This window comes from Cupressus sempervirens, chromosome 9 (assembly GCF_028749045.1).
Source record: "Cupressus sempervirens isolate cs-2001-9-10 chromosome 9, ASM2874904v1, whole genome shotgun sequence".
In the NCBI taxonomy this organism is placed as follows: Eukaryota; Viridiplantae; Streptophyta; class Pinopsida; order Cupressales; family Cupressaceae; genus Cupressus; species Cupressus sempervirens.
In genome coordinates, this window is record NC_143126.1 from 328,195,587 (window position 1) to 328,217,303 (window position 21,717).

Consider the following 21,717-nt stretch of genomic DNA (forward strand, 5'->3'; position numbering starts at 1 on the left):
CCTTCAATACATGGGTTTGGGTATGCACAAATGTATATACAAAGAAATTAAGATATATGATAATTGTAACGCTAAATAAATTTGAGAGCAGGAAACTTCATCATTGATCGATCTTAAACGCCAATTAATAGTAAAGAATTTCAATATTATGTCATCTGCCATATAATATATATCATATGTGTTGAGAATCATGATTCAAATGAAAATCATTACAATTCTAGGATTGATAATCAGAAATTATAATTGTCTTCCATATTCATCAATCATCAAAAGGATCAAGATCATCACTGTTTGCTTCACATTCAACATCATTTGAATCCAAAGTAATCCCACTCCCACTAGGTGCATTTTGTGGAAGTATCTCATCAGCATCATCAACCATAATGACTCTAGCAAGATCTTCAATAGTTGCATTTAACTCGGTACACTCAAAGGGTCACATCCCAGTGCTTCATTGACCCATCCTCGTGGATAGAAGACGCAAATTGGAGTGAACATATTCCAACTCTTCTGATTTCTGCAGCCAATTGGTTATCTTTGACTGAGTGGATAAAAGAGCATGTACTCTGATTGCATTCAGAAAAAGAACTTGCAACCCGTTTGAATTGAAGAAACCAACAAAACTTAAAAATACAAAAAGCAAAATAAAAAAAGAATGAAAAGTCTACAATACAAAGGTTAAAAGTAAGAAGTACAAAAGAACTTGTAATAGAATCTTGATTGCAAAAGGTTGGGGAATAAATAATCTTGAATATGGAGGTACCACCATGTACAAGTATCTGCTTTGGATTGTTCATTTCTATAATATCCCCTTTTACAAAGAGGATTTAATAATAAACAATACTAGCAAAATCAAAATATAACATGATTAAAATTTAGTTAAGTTTAATGAATGATCAAAGGGTATGAGCTGAAAAGTTGTGACTCCCTCGAATATGAGATATTAAAAAGAGAAGAGAACTTCATTTGAAAGGGGAAGATAGGAAGGAATAGAAAAGGGTAAGTGTCAATCATGAAAGAACATGGAAGAGAAAATAGGGGATGAAAAGAAAATAAGGACATGACTCTTTCAAATATCAAAGGTTATGAAGAGTTCTGACTCTTTCAAGAAGTGACAATTATGAAAGCTTGTGATTCTTTGCAGGTGCAGAAATGATGAAGGGTTGTGAGTTTGTGACTCTTTAGGTGGTAATTATAAAACATTTTGCCTCTCTCAATGGGTGGAAATGATGAAGGGTTGCGACTCTTCCAAAGAGTGGTGATTATAAAAGGTTGTGACTCTTTTAAAGGGATGCAATGATGAAGGGTTGTGACTCCTACAAAGAGATCAATTTGGGAAATCGTATATTATTCTCAGAGGCAACAATGGGAAGTGATGACTCGATTCTTATGAAAGGTGGTGACACTTTTTTTTATAAGTAACGGGCCGAAGCGTATTATTATTTGTTGAGATTCATTATTATTATGAGTTAAGCTCGAGTAGACTCAAACTAAAGTCCTCCCAAATGAGAGGCTCACAAGTTACCGTTGTGTTGTGGGCTCTTACCTAAAAGATAGTGATACTTTTACCAATAAAGTATAAAGGAAATTTCATTTGGACCATTGAAAGAGTACTTATCAATCATCACTCTTGAATCCATCCAAACAAATCCTTCATCCATCAACCATTAATCCCTTAAGAAGTCAAGCAAACAAGCGACCAGCAAGGCCAAGAAAAAAATTATCATCCATATCAATCGTCATTTTATATTGGGATCAAGAAAACATGCAATTCATCAATCAAGCACCACTCTATCAAATCAACACTCATTTGATCATCATCACCAATATATGAAACTAGTGTTCATTATATCATCACTTTTAAATCATCTAGTCAACAATTACCATAGTTGCATGAAGACCCTATTGGCAAAGGGCCAGCATCCCTCACACAATTTGTAACATGGCTTGACCGCCTCTTATGTCTCCTATAAGTCTAGTGGTTGTATCGGGTATTAATAGGTTGATCTTTTGGTGCAATGGTAACCCTAGCCATTAAAAAGTGGTATTAAAGCCTGGTCACAAGTTCGAATCCACACAAATCGCAGCAACACTAGGAAGGGGATTGTTGGTATTGGGCCAACATCCCTTACACGGTTTGTGGTATGGATTAACCGCCTCCTATGTCTCCTATAAGTCTAGTGGTTGTATTGAGCATTAATAGGTTGATCTTTTGGTGCAACAACAACCCTAGTGATTAACAAACCCATCAACAACCCTTGGGGACATATCTCAAAGGCCAAGAGTAATGGAGACTTTCCCCAAGACATCTCTAGTTGCAAGATACTTTCAACTATGGTCTCCTAAAGACTCTCATTGTCTCCCTCGCAAAAGGTGTTGACTCCCACACAAATAAAACCAGAATCCCTACAAGTTAAAAGTTAAATACACTAGGAAGGTAGAAAATAAAAACAATACGAAAGAGAAAATAAGAGCCAACAAAGGGCAAGAGTCAATGTAAGTTAACAAGATCACAAGTACTTATCATTTAGCTATTTGCAATTCAATTCTAAACTCAAAATATATTATTATTTTCTGTATTATTGTTGTTTTTCTTTCAACTTGTTTATGTAGCATTTGTAGTATATAAAATGGAAATGAATTCTATTAGATCCTTGAGACTCCAAAATTTTCCTAATACATTTTCTTTCTTCATTCTTGTATGTCTATATTCATATTCTCATATATATAATCTATACTCACATTCTCATCTATATACTCATACTGAATGGCAAAAGGGTTTGCACTGTTGAAAGATTCAACTTATTGGTCTCATTTGTTGCCTTCAATTTCCTTATACACTTTGTCTATTTTCATTTTTTTTAATAACTAAACATTTATTTTGAGAAGCATATTAAAAAAATGGCATTTTCAATTTCCTTAATCTTCTATTTGGAAAATAGCCATACCTACACTAGTACAAGTACTGGTACTAGTCTCCAAGCACCCTTGTCTTAGTGCAACCTTGGCAATTATTTACTCATAACTCACCAATAGCTTGAATCATCAAATCAAAGGAATCCATTCAACCAATCAATCATTCAAGAGCAATGGAATAATTGAGGAAGACCATAGTTACACCGCCCTAGGAGACGGGGGGACGAGGGGACGGGGGGACAAGTTTCCAAGACGGGGCGACAGAGGGACCTTGATTTGGGGACGATGAGGGGACGGCGGGGGACGAGGGGGTGGTGAAGGGAGCAGGGGTGTATGTACTATACATATGATACTTAAAATGCTAGTTATGAAAAGATGTACTACAATTATACAATATAAGATACATAGATGTAAAAAACATTGAACATTGCACTGAAGTTTTCAACTAGAACGTCATGATTCATGATCAAATAAGTTATAACAAACAAACAATGAACATTGAACATTGAACATCAGAAAATATTCGAAATAATAAATATTAGTCTATATATCAGTCTTCAGATCAATAGTATGAGTATCTAGATTCTACTATCTAATAGTAATCAATGATCATATGAGTCATGACTCATGACATAAAGATGATTACAATTAAGTATCATGTACCATGAACCATGATATCAAAATAAGTATATAATGCAAACAAAAACTACAAGTCTCCAAGAGTCCAAATCAAAATGCCAAATCAATGATCAATGATCAATGATCATCCCCTGGAGGTTGAAACTCATCACCACTGGAACTATCAATCTTTCCAAGATCAAGAGCTGAAAAGGGAACACCAACTAGCCCTGTGGTTGGATCTAAAGCATCCTCCTCATCAATCTGCGATGGCTCCTCAGGCTCTACATCCCATTGTGATGCTGGGCTTTCCTTGTGCACACTTGTGGTGCGGTCATTGATACGCAACACATTGTGTACAGCCACTAGCTTCTCTGCTCTTTGAGAGGTAAGTCTATTCCTCTTAAGAGAGTGGATGAAGCTATATGTAGACCAATTCCTCTCAGAAGCTGAGGAACTAGAAACCTGAGATGAAAAATAATTGGCTAATGTAAGACTCGAGAATTAGAAGTTGAACAATGATCATTGAACAATAAACAATGAAAAGTTAAAAGTTGAGGAACTAAGTACCTGGGACAGCAAACGAATAGCTAGTGTGGTGGTTGTAGATTTCGGTCCATAAGCTGACCACCACAAAATGGGATCCTCTTGTGCCATAGTCTTGATATCCGCCTTTGCCGCTTGTTTGTAACCCCTAAGAGTAGCAAATTTGGTCCACTCAATGTGAACCTTAGCTGCTGTCTCAGGGTCATACATCCTGTCTATGCACTTGAAGAACCCTTCCTTCACCTAAAAAAATTTTAAAAGTACAAATTATTAGCAAATAGAAGAATCAAGATACTAGTAATGTAAATGATTTTAATTCATAAAATGATAAGAATCTAAGTCTTAAAGTGTTATATAATAATAATAATATAAATCACCTCATCATCGTGAAGTGGTGTAACTCTACCAGGCCTAGTCATGTACCACCTCGGATTCAATGCATATGCAGCCATGTGTAAGGGTGTGTTAAGTTTGTCCCATCTACGCTGAATAATAGGCCGAATGTGATCATTGTAGAAGGCCAATGTGGGGTCCTTCTCTCGCACAACTACCCTCATCTGCCCAAGCACAGAATCAATGCACTCATACACCTCTCCAAGTGTGGGTGCATCCCCATCTCCATACCTGATCACCTCAAAGACTGGCCTAATAATAGAAACAATGTATTTTGGATCGCTTCAAAATACATCACTCTTAACTATATCCTTCACCCTTATCCCCTACTCTGACCTGGAACCATCCCACCTATTCCATTCATTTGACATAACCATTAGTTGCAGTGGCTCCTACAAATCAAGCATTCTCTCCAAGAGAATGAAATAGGATGCATATCGAGTCTCAACTGGCTTCAAGAACTCCTTGTTGGCGAAGCTCCTAAATAGTGCATGTGAGGTGTGGTGGTTGCAGATATACATCTGCACATCTCTAGCATCACTCACCACTCCCTTTATCCAACTAATCTTCCCCATGTCCTTTAGAGCATTGTTCATAGCATGCACACAACAAGGAGTCCACCAAATATGCCGATATGTGGCCTCAATAAGCCTCCCTATAGCTCTGCACACATGAGCTGCATCTGTCACTACTTGGACCACATTTTGTGGCCCAATCTCCTCAATGGCTTCCCGAAGAATTTGAAACTAAAAATCAGCATCTTTTCGATGCCCCGAACAATCAACTGCCCTAAGAAAGAATGGGCCCTCTGTACATGTGACTATGACATTGATGAGTGGACAGTGTCTAATGTCCGTCCACCCATCCATGACAACGCTACACCCCAATTCCTCCCAAACAGCCCTCATGGTCTCCATGGACTCACCAATCTTGGCATACTCATCATCCAAGATTTTAGTCCTCAATTTGTGCTCACCTGGTGGCACATATGATGGTAATCCCGCCTTCGCTACTTTCTGAAATGCCTCCTTAAAATAAGGAGACCGAGCAATGTGAAGTGGAATGCCATTGGCAAATAACAATCTCCCAATGTATGCATCTAACTTCTCTCTCGTCTGGGCTGCAAACAATTCTGCTATAGGGTTGTTGTCACTAGACTGTGCCCTGTGTTTCCCCTTGCTCGTCTCAGCTGTTGCTACACCTATAGAGCTATAAGTAGAGGAAGGTACGGAGGCTGCCCCTGGCAATGAAGTAGATGAAGCTCTATGCTGTGGTCTAGAAGAAGACATGCGTCGGTGTTGTTGCCCCTGTATTTGTTGCTCATGCACCTCCTGTATAGTCTGAATCTGTTGCCTACCAGCCAAAGTAGTAGGCACTGGAAGGCCCAAGTCCTCTGGAACTCCCCAAAGCTTGTTGAATTCAATTCTAATCTTCAAGTTTGTGGATTCGCCCAAAAACTTACATGGTTGGACACCTTTACCTATCCAAAAGAGGAAATGTGCATTCACTCTAGTGATGCTACCATACCAATCTTCACCACAAATATTGCATCTCCACTTTCTTGTGCCACCTGTTCCTTGTCCGCTTGTTATTCTAGTGGCAAATTGTTTTAAAGAAGATTTTGGATCAAACTTACCCCTAGCCCACTGTGCCAAAGCTGGGGAGGGGCAATCAGTAGATGGAGTACCAGATAGTATAAAACCAGTACCCATGGAAGTGGAACTAGTTTGGGCCCCTTGCTGATTTGGCCCAACCGGAAGCGTAATGTCACTCTCATGGTCACCCCTCTCAACAGTGTTATCATCATCCTCAACCCCAACCTCAGGCTCAGGCTCATATTCTGATTCACTGCCACTATTTGAATGAAATTCCATCTCATCATCACTATGAGTATTCATTGTGACACTGCATTTCACAAAATGAAAAAACAAAAATTAATAAAGCTAAATTATTGAAATTTATAATTTATAAATGATAATCATAACCGACGACTTCCACTCTCTTAGAACTATATTGGAAAAAATTTATTAAAGAATAAAAAAAAAAAAGAGTATAAAATGAAAATTGACTTCCAATGGTTCCGTAGGATTTGGGCTTTTCTGAAGCCGATTTCAGTATGTAAGAATTAACAAAAAAAGTTAAAAAATTTTGACTTTTTTTGTTAATTCTTACATACTGAAATCGGCTTAGAAAAGCCCAAATCCTACGGAACCATTGGAAGTCAATTTTCATTTTATACTTTGTTTTTTTTTTTTTTTAATAATATTTCTGGTCTTGTAATATAGTTCGAACGGAGTGGAAGTCGTCGGTTTAAACAATCGGAAATAGATATTTCAAAGAGTTCAATGATAACAAAGGTCGTCTAAACAAACAAAAACATTCATAAACATGCATTTCAAAATCATACAAATTCGTTAGAAAGTTAGAAACCCTACCTTTTGCTTTAAAAACTTCAACAAGATTCGGTGAACCGGAACCTAGAACCACCCTCCTCTTCTTCTTCTTGCTCCTAAGCTCTCCTTTTTCACTTGCAAACACTCTCTTCACTCTTGCACAAACCCTTATCTCAGCTCTTCACTCTTCGTCTTCTTGCTGTTGCAAACAATGAGAAATGCAAATGTGAATCAAAATGAAGAATAGAAGGGTTTTAAACAAAGGAGGAGGAATGGATGGGCCCCACAATCCAATACAATAAATAAAAAACATTAAAACATTTTAAAAATGCGTTCAACTTTTTGTTTTTTTGTGTCTTTTTTGCTTGCCGCGGGAGACGTCCAGGCGTCCCCCCACAATGAAGGAGACTCCTTGCCGTCCCCCCGCACCCGTCTCGAAGACGTCTCCGGCGGCGGTGGCGCTTTGAGTGGCGCTGCCCGAAACGCCGAGACGCCGTCCCCCCGTCCCGGGGATGTCCCCGTCTCTGAGACGGCCCAGATTTTGGGGGGGGACGCGTCCCCGTGTTACACTGAGGAAGACAAAAACAAGTTTAGTGTTAAGTGAAGAGATCCACAAGTAGATATTGTGATATAAGAATATGTTTTATATATGTGCTTTGTACACACATTGTAGATAAATGTTATTAAATATTGATACTCTTTAAATATTTGGAAATATATTATTTTTCTTTGATTAATAAGCTAGCTTTTCTATTCTTTATTCCCACAAACAATCGTATGAGAGATATAGAATGTCAAAAGGGTTTGCACTGTTGAAAGAATCAATGTATCGGTTTTATCTGTTGCCTTCAATTTCCTTATACACTTTGTGTATATGCATTTTTTTAACAACTATACACTTATTGTCAGAATTTCTATGAATTACTAAACATATTAAAAAATGGCATTTCCAAGTTCCCTCATCTCCTATTTTGGAAAATAGCCACACCGATACCAATACAAGTAATGGTACTCTAGTCTCCAAGTACCCTTGTCTTGGTGCAACCTTAATGATTATTTACTCATAACTCACCAATAGTTTAAATCATCAAATCAAAGGAATCCATTCAACCAATCAATCATTCAAGAACAATGGAATGATCGAGGAAGACAAAAACAAGTTTATTATTAAGTGATGAGATCTTCAAGTAGATATTGTGGTATAAGAATATGTTTTATATATATGCTTTGTACATACAATGTGGATAAATGTTACTAAATATCTACTCTTTAAATATTTTTAAATTTATTATTTTTCTTTAATTAATAAGTGAGTTTTTCTATTTTTATTCCCACAAACAATCGTATGAGAATGGAAGGCAATATGTTAGGGAGAGAGTAAACCAACTCCCTCAAATCAAGTAGGCCACCCAACTAATGGAATTGTCCAAGTTGGATGTTTCTATCATTTGTCGAGCAAGGCCCAAGTTGCCTTAGTTGGAATTTGTGCACTTTTGTGCTTGGTTGAGTTGAATCGTCCTCCTCGGTAATTTTGAGTCCCCTTGAATTATACAGGTGACCCCAAGTGATCGAATGTATTAGTGGATATTCCTGCCACTTACAAGCCAATAGGTTAGTTGTCTTAGTCGGATGTTGCACACTATTAAGCTTAATTGGACTAAATAGTCTTCCTTAATGACCCAAGTTCCCTAGAATTAAGCAAGCGCCCTAAGTGATGGGAATTGAATCAATGGATTTTCCTACTATCAAGAGCAAGTTGTCTTAGATGATTGTTGCATGCTTTTGGGCTTAATGGGGCTCAACAAGTCTCCAAGCACCCTTTGTGGTTTTCCTCTCCAAACCCTACTATGACAAATTATGCAATATAGAAGTATCAATGGCTTGGTTCTTAAAGTTCAAAAGTTACTGCATGATTTATCTGAAAGGAATTAGATGACTATAGATACATGCACTTATATTTGTTGTTGGATCCCTACCCTAATAGAAATAATTGGCCTTATGAATTTTATTTCAAATATTGACTAACATTATTGCGGGATCTAAATCAAGATTAATCTTGATGAAGACATTTTATTTATAAAGTCATAACTCTAAATCTATACTAATTTCTTGCTTAATTTGAACTTGTGACTTTAGGGAAAAGTTTAGGGCAAATCCCAAACGGGGTTAGTACAATAATAACACAGGGACTATGATATGTTCATGAGATAAACATGCCAAACTCTATCCTAACATTTTCGACCACTCCTAGATCTTAGAAGAGTTTAGTGAATGCCCTGTTGTACCTAGTAGAAACTTTAGTATCTCTACAAGGTGAAGTTCTCCCTGACAATTGCATGATTTATCTTAAAGGAATTAGATGACTATTGATACATGCACTTATATTTGTTGTTGGATCCCTACCCTAATAGAAATAATTGGCCTTGTGAGTTTTATTTCAAATATTGTCTAACATTATTGTGGGATCTAAATCAAGATTAATCTTGATTAAGACATTTTATTTATAAAGTCATAACTCTATATCTATATTAATTTCTTGCTTGATTTGAACTTGTGATTTTAGAGAAAATCCCAAACGGGGATATTACAATAATAACACAAGGACTATGATATGTTCATGAGATAAACATGCCAAACTCTATCCTAATATTTTCAACCACTACTAGATCTTAGAAGAGTTTAGTGAATGCCCTATTGTACCTAGTAGCCACTTTAGTATCTCTACATAGTGGAGTTCTCCCTTACAAAGAAAGTACTATATATAAGGAGGTCAAATGGCATGGTCATCTTGTTCCAACAATAAAGAATGATGTTTTCCACCCTTTTGAAAAAAAAATCTTTGAGGTCATTCTCTTTTTGTGCTATTATGACTTTTAACTTTTCTATCATTGTGTCCATAACATCATAGACTTCCCTCAACCATAGTGTATTTGTACTAACAAACTTAATCATAATCATGATAAGCTTAGTCAAAGTCGAGACATTCCACACAAGCCCACTAATTGTCATCCATAATGTTGGTTCCCAAAACCACAAATTGGAAATCCAAAAGCCTGCCACTTCTCGGATAGGACTTCTTAATCTATTATGGCCAATGAACAAGAATACTTCTCGATTCCCCTGCACTTCAAGCTTCGCTACACCCAGGCAGGTAAACCTTCACCTCAAACACTGACTATCTGGTTCAAGGCTTTTCTACAGCAAATTTAAACTTTTGGAGTTCTTTGGCTGGCAAGGTCCTCGAACTCAATTAAAATGAAAACTGGATGCTAGATAATGGTTGAATGTTTTGTATAATTGAATGATAATTAATTTGATACTTGTAAGAAGGAACTTATAGATTTTCTGACTTCAATAATAAAAAGACCAGTACCTCTACTCATCCAGGCAATAGAGTCAACTTCAATGAAAACTTTATAAAGTTCTTATGCACTTATACTGCCAACAACTAAATAATCGAGATGCAACAGATCAAATATTTATGCAATCTTTAATTAGTCCAGATTGAACTTTAACTCCTCTGGTAGGAAGACAAACTGGACACAGATACAGAAACAATTTAATATTTCAGAATATCTGTGATGATCGAATTTAAAATGCTAAATGACCATGTCTACTAATCTGACATTTAAATTGCATACATAATTCCAAAAAAATTACAAAGGACGATTCATCTACAGTTTAAATCTCCACGCCTTAAATAATAAACAAAGAACATTTTATTTTATTATTAAATAAAAAAATAGAATTTACATTAGAAAAGCCATATTAAGCTTCTTGTCCCTCCATACAAAATAATATAAAATGCTTCTTCTTTGAGAATATGAATCTGAATGTTTTTGAATCTCCCTTGTTGTGCCTCTCCTCCAAATAAATCTCATATATATAAGCTTGTGCTTTAGAGAGTGTGACTTTTCAAATGTAAAGTCATACTTTTTAAAATATTATTCAACTTTCTAATGACACCTTTTCTTAAAACTAGAACCTTTAATAATTTTAATTACTGTCGTGTCATAATTTTTGTTTTTTGAGATTTCCGGCTTATAATTTTAATCCTCTCATTAACTTTGTAGGGCTCTATGTCTTATTTAATTTTACTCAAGTATTTGTCTTTCTAAAGTATATGCTTCATTCTAGACTCCATCTTTGAACTCAAGGGCACGGGAAGGTTTCAATAGTCTTCTCCATTATTGGTTTCAATAAGTTTGTCTTCAATGTGCCGTAAAGATACCCACCACTGTGTATCCATTTACTCATGTTGTTGTTACAATTATAAAATGGCTTCCTGTTCTACGTTCAAAGCCAAGACAACATCCTTGAAATGATTTGAAAGTCGAAGAGAACAGTTTCTGAAATCGCACAGAAGATATATGCACTGCTCGATTTTCCTATCACCCTTGCGGAAGTCACATAGTGAATAAAACATGCCCGAATCCCTTGTTATTGTACGCACACAAACTAACTCCTTCCATTTGGCATAAGACTCCAGACTTCATGCTTGCCCATAACTGTTTGTATGGACCCGACTTCTACAAATTTCTGAATATCACAATCACACCTAGAGATATTTATATCCTTGATGTTTATTGCCTCTACTGTAGACAATATGCCATCTATATCACCTCTGATCAGTGTCAAACTAGAAGCCTAATCTGGAGTTTGTGGATGACTATAAAGTTTTCTGGGTGAGCTCATGGTTTTTGCAGTGCTACAAACTTGTGATTTTTAGTGATTGGAACCAGTTCTGCTTTGTCATCAACCATCCCAAGCACCAATTTTCTAATTAAACATCTCTTTCTACTACCAGTTATTGCGACTATGTTCTCCCAGGATTGGGAAAACCATAGACAATGAAATGTGTGACTGCAGTCCTTAGGACAATAATCTTTAACAACAATAATGTCTGTCTCTTCACACCAGTCTCAAACTGTACAAACTTCTCAATAAATTCATGAAAATATGATGCCCCTGTTTAATCGATCTTCAAGAAGTAATGTCCATCTGCCTGAAGCACACATAGATCACATCTAGTTCATCCTTTTATAACTTATTGAAGAGCATATACTTCCTTGAGAAAGCGCTGCTATGCAATAATATGTTTCTATCTTTTATTCATTTTCATTAATTGATGCATTAGTCACATTAGTCATTGCTTTTATTTATCAGGAATGCTCAAGCCATGCCACTAATAGCAGCTTCATAATTTTCACCTTGTAGATATACAACTCTTCTTTAGAATCTCTATAAGGCAGTAAGTTCATCATCAACTATTACTAATGGAAATGGTATTCTTAGTGTTATTGACATCCATGAAAATATTTTCTTTAAGTCTCCAACATCATAAATGGAGGCTCTGATTTTTGCCAAAAAATAGGGGTCCATCACATAACTTGACCTTCTAGGCCCTCTCTAAATTTGATTGTTTCAAAATAGCCTATTGGTTACTAAAAACCATGATGCCCAATATCACTTGCAAATCATCTCAAAACATTTGGATCTCCTCACCTCTTGGTATATTTATCACAACACATCCCATTTGAGTACCAATTGCTTGCATCACCAAGTTAAAGGAGTATACAATGCATGGTGCCCAAAAAAAATGTTGACATCTTTGCTCTATCTATTGCCCCTACTGGGAAAGATCTCAATCTGCTCTAAAAAATTCCTTTTAGGGTTTGAATATTGCTTGGGCAAAGGAGTTGTCATAATGTTTTTGCTGCAACCTGCAAGTACGCATTGACTGCTCAAGCATGACTCTAATATCTGAGAATCAATCTCAATGCTGACTACGAATGTCTTCTTGGGAATGACATCATTGTCTACAATGCCTTTCTGAGGGAGATCTTGCTCTGCCCTGCAAGATTGCTGTGCGAGAGGCTACAGAATACCATGTGTGTCTCTTAGCGCTTACTACTTATTTAAATTGTTGTATGGATAATAAGCAAACTGCATGGTGGGGATGTGTGAGTAGTGATGGCACGAGTGGCAACTGAGGGAGGAGGAGATGTTGGCACCAACTCTACCCTTCTTGCCGGATCATGATGTGTATTGACAACAAGATTATTGTCTTTGAATTGGAGAGTAAGGAGCAAGCCTCTATTGTCCTTAATTAAGAACTGAGCTTAATAGAAGAAGTCGTATGGAGGGCATTATCCTTTGACTACATGAGAGAAGTATTCTCTTTTGAGTAATATTTCTAAGTATTGTATTCCTAATATTGTAAATCTCTCTTACTTGTATTTCTATACATACTATAAGAGCTATTTGTCTTGATCATTTCCTTTCTCTCTGGGAATGTTCTTGCAGAAAAAAGAAGATTGATATCAGATTCAAAGGGAGTCTGACACTTTATTAGAAGTAATTTTGGACAAGGAGCTCAAAAGATTGATATCAAATTCATAGGGAGTCTGACAGTTCATCATAAGCAATCTTGGATGAAAAGATCAACAGATTGATATCTACTTAATGACTCCTTCTCTGTGAGGGACAATTTCAAGGTGAAATTTCTTGTAATGCTTTCTTCTCTATGACAAAGAAGTTCAAGGTACAATGCCTTGTTAATGAGTTCTCTGTGAGGGACAATTTCGAGGTGAAATTTCTTGTAATGCTTTCTTCTCTATGGCATAGAAGTTCAAGGTACAATGCCTTGTTAATGAGTTCTCTGTGAGAGAAGTTTGAGGTGAAACCCTTGTTCCACCCTCTATGAGTAGGTATGGTGGATCCACCCTCTGTGTTGAGGCATGGTGGAAATGCATTCTTCTCTAGGAGAAGTTTGAGTTGAAAGCCCTTGATTCCACCCTCTACACTAAGGCATGGTGGATGTCATGTGAATTACTACAAGACTCTGTGGCTACTATAGTAAGGTGACGATCTTACAATAGTCTAACCTTCTATCATGTTAGATATCATATGGATAATGCCTAAGCAGATCATGATAGATTAATCAACTGAGAGATAGATATCATCTAATAGATATCTTTGTGTTGTATTGTATAGATATATGTCATGGTGGATTAACATCCTTAAACAAACAATGAATATAATGTTTCTATGGTAAGTATCATTAAAAATGCGTGTGCACATACCTTGTGGACATTATGAGTATTTGGTGAATATCATGTGACTTAATATTCTAAAGCCATTACTCCTAATATTATGAGATGATATCTTACGGTGAATATATTCTGATCAAGGATATTCTTAAACATGCCATTCTTGATATTACAATAAGTTGATATTATATCTTGTGTCTATCCTCCCTAGCTAAGAGGGAGTGTTGATGTTTTGTAGTTTTTATCAGATAAATCCTATAAGTCTAAACTATTGAATATATATATATATTATGAAAGATATAATATATATAGATATATATCTAAAATACTATTAGGAGAAATTAATAAAATGCTGATTCACATATATTATATGTGTGTGTATGCATACATATTTATGTAGTTGCATAATGAATTGTCATTATATTGATCTCACAATAATTAATAGACATGTCCCATGAAGGGGCATGTCTCTCCTTGCCTCGTTCTCAATATAAATGCAAGAGAGATCACTGCATTTGAAAAACACAGAAATTACAAGCAGTGCTATTACATTTGCCGCGATCCTAAACATAACAGAGGGAACCTGTAGCCCTGAAATTTTTTGCAATGTCTATAGTGATTTAGACAACATTTTCATGACTTGTCATCTCTATCGACTCAATAAGAACTTTGGAAATGAACTCTGTATCTTTAAATTGACACTCACAATCAACTACACTCAAAATCATTGCCCTTTTTGGGGTCGCTGCAATAACATTTACAAATAGACATTTTTGCAATCTTTTTATCCATTAGAAACAATAAAAGCTTCTGCTTCAGCCCAAGAATCTTTAATTGGTTTGAAAGATATCTACAAAATTCTTCTCCCTTCCCAATAGGAGGCGTACACCTTTACATACCCAAGATATGTGGAATCAAGAGGTGGCCTATTGATTGTTGTCGTCATTTCCTACCAATATGGTGATCTCACCAAGTTGAGAGGAAGATCATTGGCATAGATGCAATGTACAATTTTGTGCTTCTTAATATGTTTTCCTTCTGTTTCAAATACCTTGTATAGGCCTCTTCTCTTTTGCAAGAAAGATTGAGATTTTCTACTTCAACTTGCATAGAGGGTATCTCCGAGAAAGGATGTTCAAAGGCCAATATTAGTTGAGAATTTGTAGTTAAAAGTCATTTTTTGCTTTGCAAAAGAATGAGCTCTCAAAATTGCTCTTTCTACCATACTATTAAAATCTTCTTGTTCTCTAAGGAAACCCACTATTTTTTGTGGTCGACAACCCCTTCATAACTGGCCCTTCAAATTTCTAATCTCTTTCCCAAGAATGCCATAAACTAGAGTTTCACTCAATAATACAAACTCCTAAAATTGATGTTACACTTACTACAATTCCAAAGATATCCCCCACCTCTTAAAAGTTGTTTGAGCATTGTAGTATGTCTCCAAAAGAGAGATGCTTCATCAATTTTATATTTTTGGTTTGCACCCACCCACACCCACTAAACATTAACTAGTGGTCATTCTTCCAATCCAATTTTGTTTTATAAAAAATTACACAATTTTAAATTTGGAAAAAATATGCAAGCATACAATTTCAAAATGAAGATCAAAAAACATTATAGCAAAGAGTGAGACTTGTTTCTTTTTTTTCTAAATAATTTTTACAAAAAATTGTAAAAATTATCAAAATTGTGAAAATTTCCATTAAAAGACTAAAGAAAGTGTTAAATACATATCTTAAATAATTAAATCTCATTTTGTGCTAGCTATCATTCCTCCTTAGGCACTCCTCAAGCGGTCGCTTTCGAAAACTACTAGTTGCCCTTCAAATGGCAAAATGAGAAAAGGAGAGTGAATAGACAAAATGAGCTTTGTCTAGGGCAAAAAGATGTCTTTATGGTCGGATTACAGATTTAGACAAAAAGGGTAAAAACAAAAAAATTATTTGTGTTATTTTACTCATGGGCATTTTTTAATCTGGTTTCATCACGATTTGACCCCAAATTGCTTCCAAGGTATGCCTCAAGTGCATTATGGGTATGCGGGCATGCACCCTCCACCAAGTAAACTCATACACAAGCACATCAATACACAACTTAGTTGTAGACCTATTATTGTAGACCAATGAAGTGAAGAGACTAATGTAGGAATAGCTAAAATCCCATCTATTAGCTATTAGTAATAGATTATTCAAAATAAATTAATACACTGAGAAAAGTATTAATGAAAAAATGAATTGCTAAAGCCTAAGACTACTATCTAACTAACTAATCCTCAGTACTTTCAAGAAACAGATGCATTGACGGTTATTAACTTATTATGCGTATTGTCTAAACTCTAAACCATAAAGTTGGAGCAACAAGCTAATTTCAATGTAAATAGCATTTCAAGTTGACATTCCGAGATTTTCCTTAAGAGAGTATAAATGGCTTTAGTTAAAAACAGTTTCTAAAGACATCTAAGTTAATTCTTCAAATTACTAAAGGATTTAAGAATTATAGCAAAACCATGGCAACTCAAGCTTTGGGTTTTCCGCCAGTAAAATATTACCAATTTAGGATCTAACTCCTAAACCCCCCTTCAAGAACTATTTCTTTGTAATATGCTGAATTGTATTTGCTCAAAAATCAGAGTAAAGTTCAAACAAAGTAGTCTAATTGTGCATCTACAATTAGAAGCTCTGATAAGGTTATGTTTTGCTATGAGATTGGAGTGTACTAAGCAAGAGGATTCCAGCGTTCTATATGCTTGTAGTGATAAAACGGAAATGACTGTTGAGTTTAATAAGCAAAATTACCCAGGCCACAATGAGGTGTAAACTGACATATCTGACAATTTGGATTTTACGCTATCCCCACGCAAAACAGATTACTCTAGCTTTGGGTTGTTCCACCCAACCCCAGTATTATAATGAGATGGAGTTTGAAAGTTTCCACCAGACTGTTTTACCTGCGTGCACTCCTGAATTCTTATTTTGGGATTAAAGGTTAAAAAATCTATCCCATTCTTTTTACTTCATATCTAACTATTAAATCAGCCACATTTGCCTGGGCTTTGGGGCATAAGTACTTTTCATATAGCTTTGTATGCAGGACACCTACGGGGGTTACCATAGATATATTCAAATGAGGAGGTAATTAGTGAAATCACTCTAATTGCGTAAAGAAAGTTTACGGTCGAATTCTATCTTATTTTAATTTGCACTCCAAGGGTAGGCGGACTGGCATATTCAAGCCCCTCTTAAGCTTGATCATGAGCAAAACTAAAGAGTATAAAATTTAAACAATAATATCAAAACAAAGGAGGTTTCAAGCATCAAACTGATGTCTATTCTGATAGAGGCATGAAAAGCTATGTTTAACGTTACCTATAATCAAAATAAATGAACCCTAAACCAGTAATGTGGCACCTTAAATACGAAAAGTTTGATCTAATTCATCTACGAGACAAAATTCATAAGGAAGAAAGGGCTACCCAGGAATTGGCAAGCTTCGAGCACCCTAGATTGCGGCCTGTAAGCTGTGAGAGGATATGAGAGTAAATGTTGCCAGAATTGCGAATGAAGATCCTGCGGCTTATTCCCTACAAATGTCCCACACAAATATTCTGCTTTCTCCCCGGGCTCCGCATCTCTACCAGGGGTAGATGGAGCTGTCCCCATGCCTTCTAACCTCTTTCCTCCTACAAATTTCCCCGCATTTATCTATAACCTCCTCACCGTCGCAGATTGAATTTGAATGCAGCTTCAGCTTCTCAATCAAATTAATGTAACTGGATCACCAGCTTTAAAACCTCGATATAGCTAACTGAAATGAAACCCTTACAGATGGTCAGTGTCCTTTAAATACGGCCAGATTTCACATTCAGAATTCGTCTTCCTTCGTATTCAAAGCCAAGAAAAGAACGCATTTCCGGACAAGATTCCGGAACAAATTTGGAATTTTGCTCAACAAGTTATAGGAATGATTGAAGCGTTGCTTATTTTAATTTTTCCCTTGTTTCAAATGAAATATAAAGTCTACGGTTACCCGCGTTAGTCTCCGTGATTCGTTTTGTAACCCGGGGTTAGGCTCCAGTTCCTCTCATGACATGGTTGACCTATCATACTCTTTCTAATAATTTCATTTTTTATTCAATAATAAAAGTGTTTTCAACGCCTGTTGTCGTCGGTTTGCTTCCTAACCTATTGTTAGGCTATATATATAGAGAGAGAGTTTACTTTTCTAAATATCAATACAAGGATCCTAATCAAAACCAACGGGAAGCCTAACAATAACAATAATAGGAAGCAAACCGACAACGGGTGTTGTATATATATAGAAGGGGTTGAATTTAATTGGTTGTATGGAGATTCTAAAATGGATTTCTAAGTAAGATTTCTAAATGGTGACTCTTGGTATTCCATGGGTGATATCTTTTGTGGTTTCTAAGAACAAGTCGGTATCTAGATTTAACAAAAGAAAAAAAATGATAGTATAAATTGTTAATGTATTATTATTCATATTGAAAGTTATTTATGTATTTTTAGAAATGTGTTATTCATTTTTAGTGCATGCCATTTCATGAGATGTTTCATGTATGTCTTATTCCTAGTCACCTTGTTCACGTTGGAACCCAAAATCTTCTCATCTTCCAACTTGCTTATGGAGGGCTTACGCAAGCTAGCTTCAATGTCTTGTAGGTCTGCATCCTTTGTTGGAATGGAAGATGGAATAGGACCCTTGTAGGCTACCAAATCTGCAACATTAAAGGTGATGGATATGCCCATATCTGTTGGTAGGTCAACTTGGTAAGAATTGGCTCCATACGTGGCCAGAATCTTGCATGGACCCACCTTCCTATCTACAACTTGTTAGATTCTCTTTTAGATAGCCTATACTTGTTAAGGTGAACCATGACATAGTACCCAACTGCAAATTGAACATCTCTCTTCCTTATATCTTCCCATTTCTTCATCTTTGTTGTGTTCTACTCCAAGGTGTGTTTAACCATATCATGAACCTCTTTCATGGAAAGAGAAAAGTCTTCAACCACTCCACTAACCTCTGCACCTACTTTCATGTCCCTTAGTTCAAGAATGCCCCTAGGATACACTCCATAAACCACTTCAAAAGGACTCTTCCCAATAGATATGTTGATGGTATCATTGTAGGCATTCTCTGCTTGTGCAATAATATGGTCCCAACTCTTACCATACTCCTTGTTCAAGCACCTTAAAAGGTTTCCCAAGCTCTTGTTAACCACTTATGTCTGCCCATATGTTTAAGGATTGTAGGCAGACCCAAATGAGAGGTTTGTCCCTAAATTGTGTCATAAAGTTTTCCAAAAATGACTCATAAACTTAGTGTCCCTATCAATACAATGCTAAGAGGCAGTCCAGGTATCCTCACTACTTCAAAAAAAAATTGCAATGACACATGCATCATGAGTGGTTTACATGGCACAAAATGGGCCATTTTGTTGAACTTGTCTACAATGACAAAAACACTTTCAAAACCCTATTTGGTTTTAGGTAGCCCCACCACAAACTCCATGCTCAAGCATTCCCATGGTCTTTAAGGAATGGGCAATGGCTGGTAGAGTCCTACATTAGTGGCAACTCCCTTGGCCTTCTAACAAACCATGCAACATTCCACATACCTCTGTACATCCCTGTTCGAGGTAGGTCAGTAGAAGAAATTTGGATCAAATCCACTGTCTTATGAACTCCAAAATGCCCACTTAAGCACCATTAGGCTTCTCTTGAATCAAGTTTTCTCTAATGGATTCCCTTGGGATACATAGCTAATTGCCTTTGAATAGGAGGCCTTCTTGCAAGGTAAAATCAGAAAACTCATGATGAAAATGGTTAGTGTAATCAGTACACACTTGATAGGGCTTGGCAAAGTCTAGATCATCAGCGTAAAACTCCTTGAAGTTCTCAATTCCCACACTCCTAAGTTGCACTTCTTGTACAATCAGCAACCTACGACTAAGTGCATCTACAACTTTGTTTGCAATGCCTTTTCTTATGCTTGATAGTGAATGTATAGGCCTAGATATACTCTGTAATCACCTAAAAATGGTCATCTAGACTATTAGCCCCCATTTCAACATTTTGGCTAAATTAATTTAATCACTTACCTAAGCCAAATTGCTAATAATCAATTTATTTGATTATAACCTATAGTTTGACTATGCTATCCTAAGTTCATTATTTGATTAAAAGAACACGTCCCCTTTTAATTAAATAAAATACCCCATTCTTCTAACCCACTTAAAGTGCACACATAAAGTCCTTTTTCTATTTTGCAATTAAAAGAAAAGGCTTTGTGACTTTTGTCTTATATGACAAGTCAACTTATATTCTATTGGTTGACTTGTGTGTGCACATGGATCACTCCTCTTTTTGAATTCCACCGTTGATCATCCACCATCTTCATCTTGATCTCTACCGTCCATACATCTTTAAAAGGGAGAGAGCTTTCCCCCTCAATCCATCCATCTTTTGAACATTGTTATGCTGCAGGTTTTCTAACAGGTTTCTTTGGAGCTTTGTGGAGAACTTCTATTTCTTGTCTACATTCTCTCATCCATGGCATCATGGCATTCTAGCTTAGCTTAGCTTTCATTTTTACATGTAGCTTAAATCATATAGTCTAATAGTTGGATTGCAACACTCTCATCCATGCTTAGAATAGCTCCATTTTGCATCTCATTCTACCTTAATTTTCATTTGCATTGCATTATTGAGGAACTCCTTGAAACATTTGCATTCTTGCTTTTGTCTTTGGAACCTCCCATTGCATGGTTTACTAGCAAGAAGAGTATTCTTAAGGCTCAGCTGAGAGCCCTTGAACTTGAAATACACTCTCTTGCACTCCATGGATAGGGAGCTCTAAGCCGGCATCCAAGCATTCCAAACTCATGGAATCGATTGGATAGAAGGGTTTAGAGTGAGACACATTTCGAGTGTACATTTTTGGCGCCCACCGTGGGGCTTGAATCAAGTTTCTAGCTCCATTTGATTTTATTTTTCATCTCTAATTTTTTACAGCAGCATATTGGATCTAATCAAATGCTTTTGTAGAATTATCACTTTGGTTTTAAGGCCAACCCATAAGTAGATTGGTTTGAAGGCCAAAAACTTAGTTGGTTTAAAGATTTGATCATATCTTTTAAACTGCTTGAATTTTGGTTCTGAAATTTTTTTTGTAGGTTGGGTATGTGCTCAAAATGTCTCAATCCAATTTTCAGAGCATTTTGACATGATTTTCGAGACTTATGAGTTTTTCTTTTTTTTTCATAAAAAGTCGTTTCTGATTGCAAATCAGCGATTTTTTCAAAAAAACTTACATTTTCAGAAAGGATTTTCAATTCTAATGGGGATTCTTTCTTTGTGTTTTGAATTTTGAGGTCGTATTAAGGATCAAAAACTTGATTTAATAAATTTGGCCTATTTTGACAAAATCGATCTCTAGAGCGCAAATGAAGAGATTTTTTTAAATTTCTTGCATTTTTGGAAAGCTCTCTAATTTTTAATAGGGGTCTCTTCTTTTCATTTTTTTTTTTGGATACGAAATCATAGCAAACTAGTCCAATCTTGTTGACTAGGTCAAAATCAAAGAGTAAAAATGAGAGCATTTGTGATTAACTTGCACTTTCTTTGCATGCACTTGGTTGGAAGATAAATTGGATTTTTGAGGAAATTAACCACTTTTTATTGTAGATTTTTATGTTATTTCACACTAACTTGTGGTGCTAACAAGTTGTGATTGCAGGTTGCCATCCTTATGAAAAAAATTGAAACATTGCATTA

The 21,717-nt window shown here is 36.1% G+C and overlaps 2 protein-coding genes across 3 annotated transcripts in view; both read right to left on the bottom strand.

Annotated features, from left to right (window-relative positions):
* The window catches only part of LOC149538684 (uncharacterized), a 99,755-nt gene extending 81,810 nt beyond the window's left edge, over nucleotides 1-17,945 (bottom strand). Inside the window, exon 1 of one of the 2 annotated variants that reach the window (XR_016356091.1) lies at nucleotides 17,394-17,904. Coding sequence is in view for 1 of the 2 variants with exons in the window: in XM_089800019.1 (XP_089656145.1) it covers nucleotides 17,394-17,580 (187 nt within the window). In the remaining variant the exon portion in view is untranslated. Of the gene's footprint in view, nucleotides 1-17,393 lie in introns of both variants that reach the window. The other variant, XM_089800019.1, reaches the window with a different exon arrangement.
* LOC149538686 (uncharacterized) lies at nucleotides 3,607-4,318 on the bottom strand. The gene is made up of 2 exons (XM_089798874.1): nucleotides 4,105-4,318; nucleotides 3,607-3,999 (listed from the first exon to the last, which is right to left on the bottom strand). The coding sequence occupies exons 1-2, from the start codon at nucleotides 4,288-4,290 to the stop codon at nucleotides 3,673-3,675; spliced, it is 513 nt and encodes a 170-aa protein (XP_089655000.1). The 5' UTR covers nucleotides 4,291-4,318; the 3' UTR covers nucleotides 3,607-3,672.
* Nucleotides 17,946-21,717: the final 3,772 nt, after the last annotated feature.

Bases quoted from the DNA above. Each gene is read 5' to 3' on its own strand.
- LOC149538686 (XM_089798874.1), bottom strand. From the start codon at position 4,290: ATGTATGACCCTGAGACAGCAGCTAAGGTTCACATTGAGTGGACCAAA. The intron at 4,000-4,104 runs GTACTTAGTTCC...TTTTCATCTCAG, and splicing joins CTATTCGTTTGCTGTCCCAG to GTTTCTAGTTCCTCAGCTTC.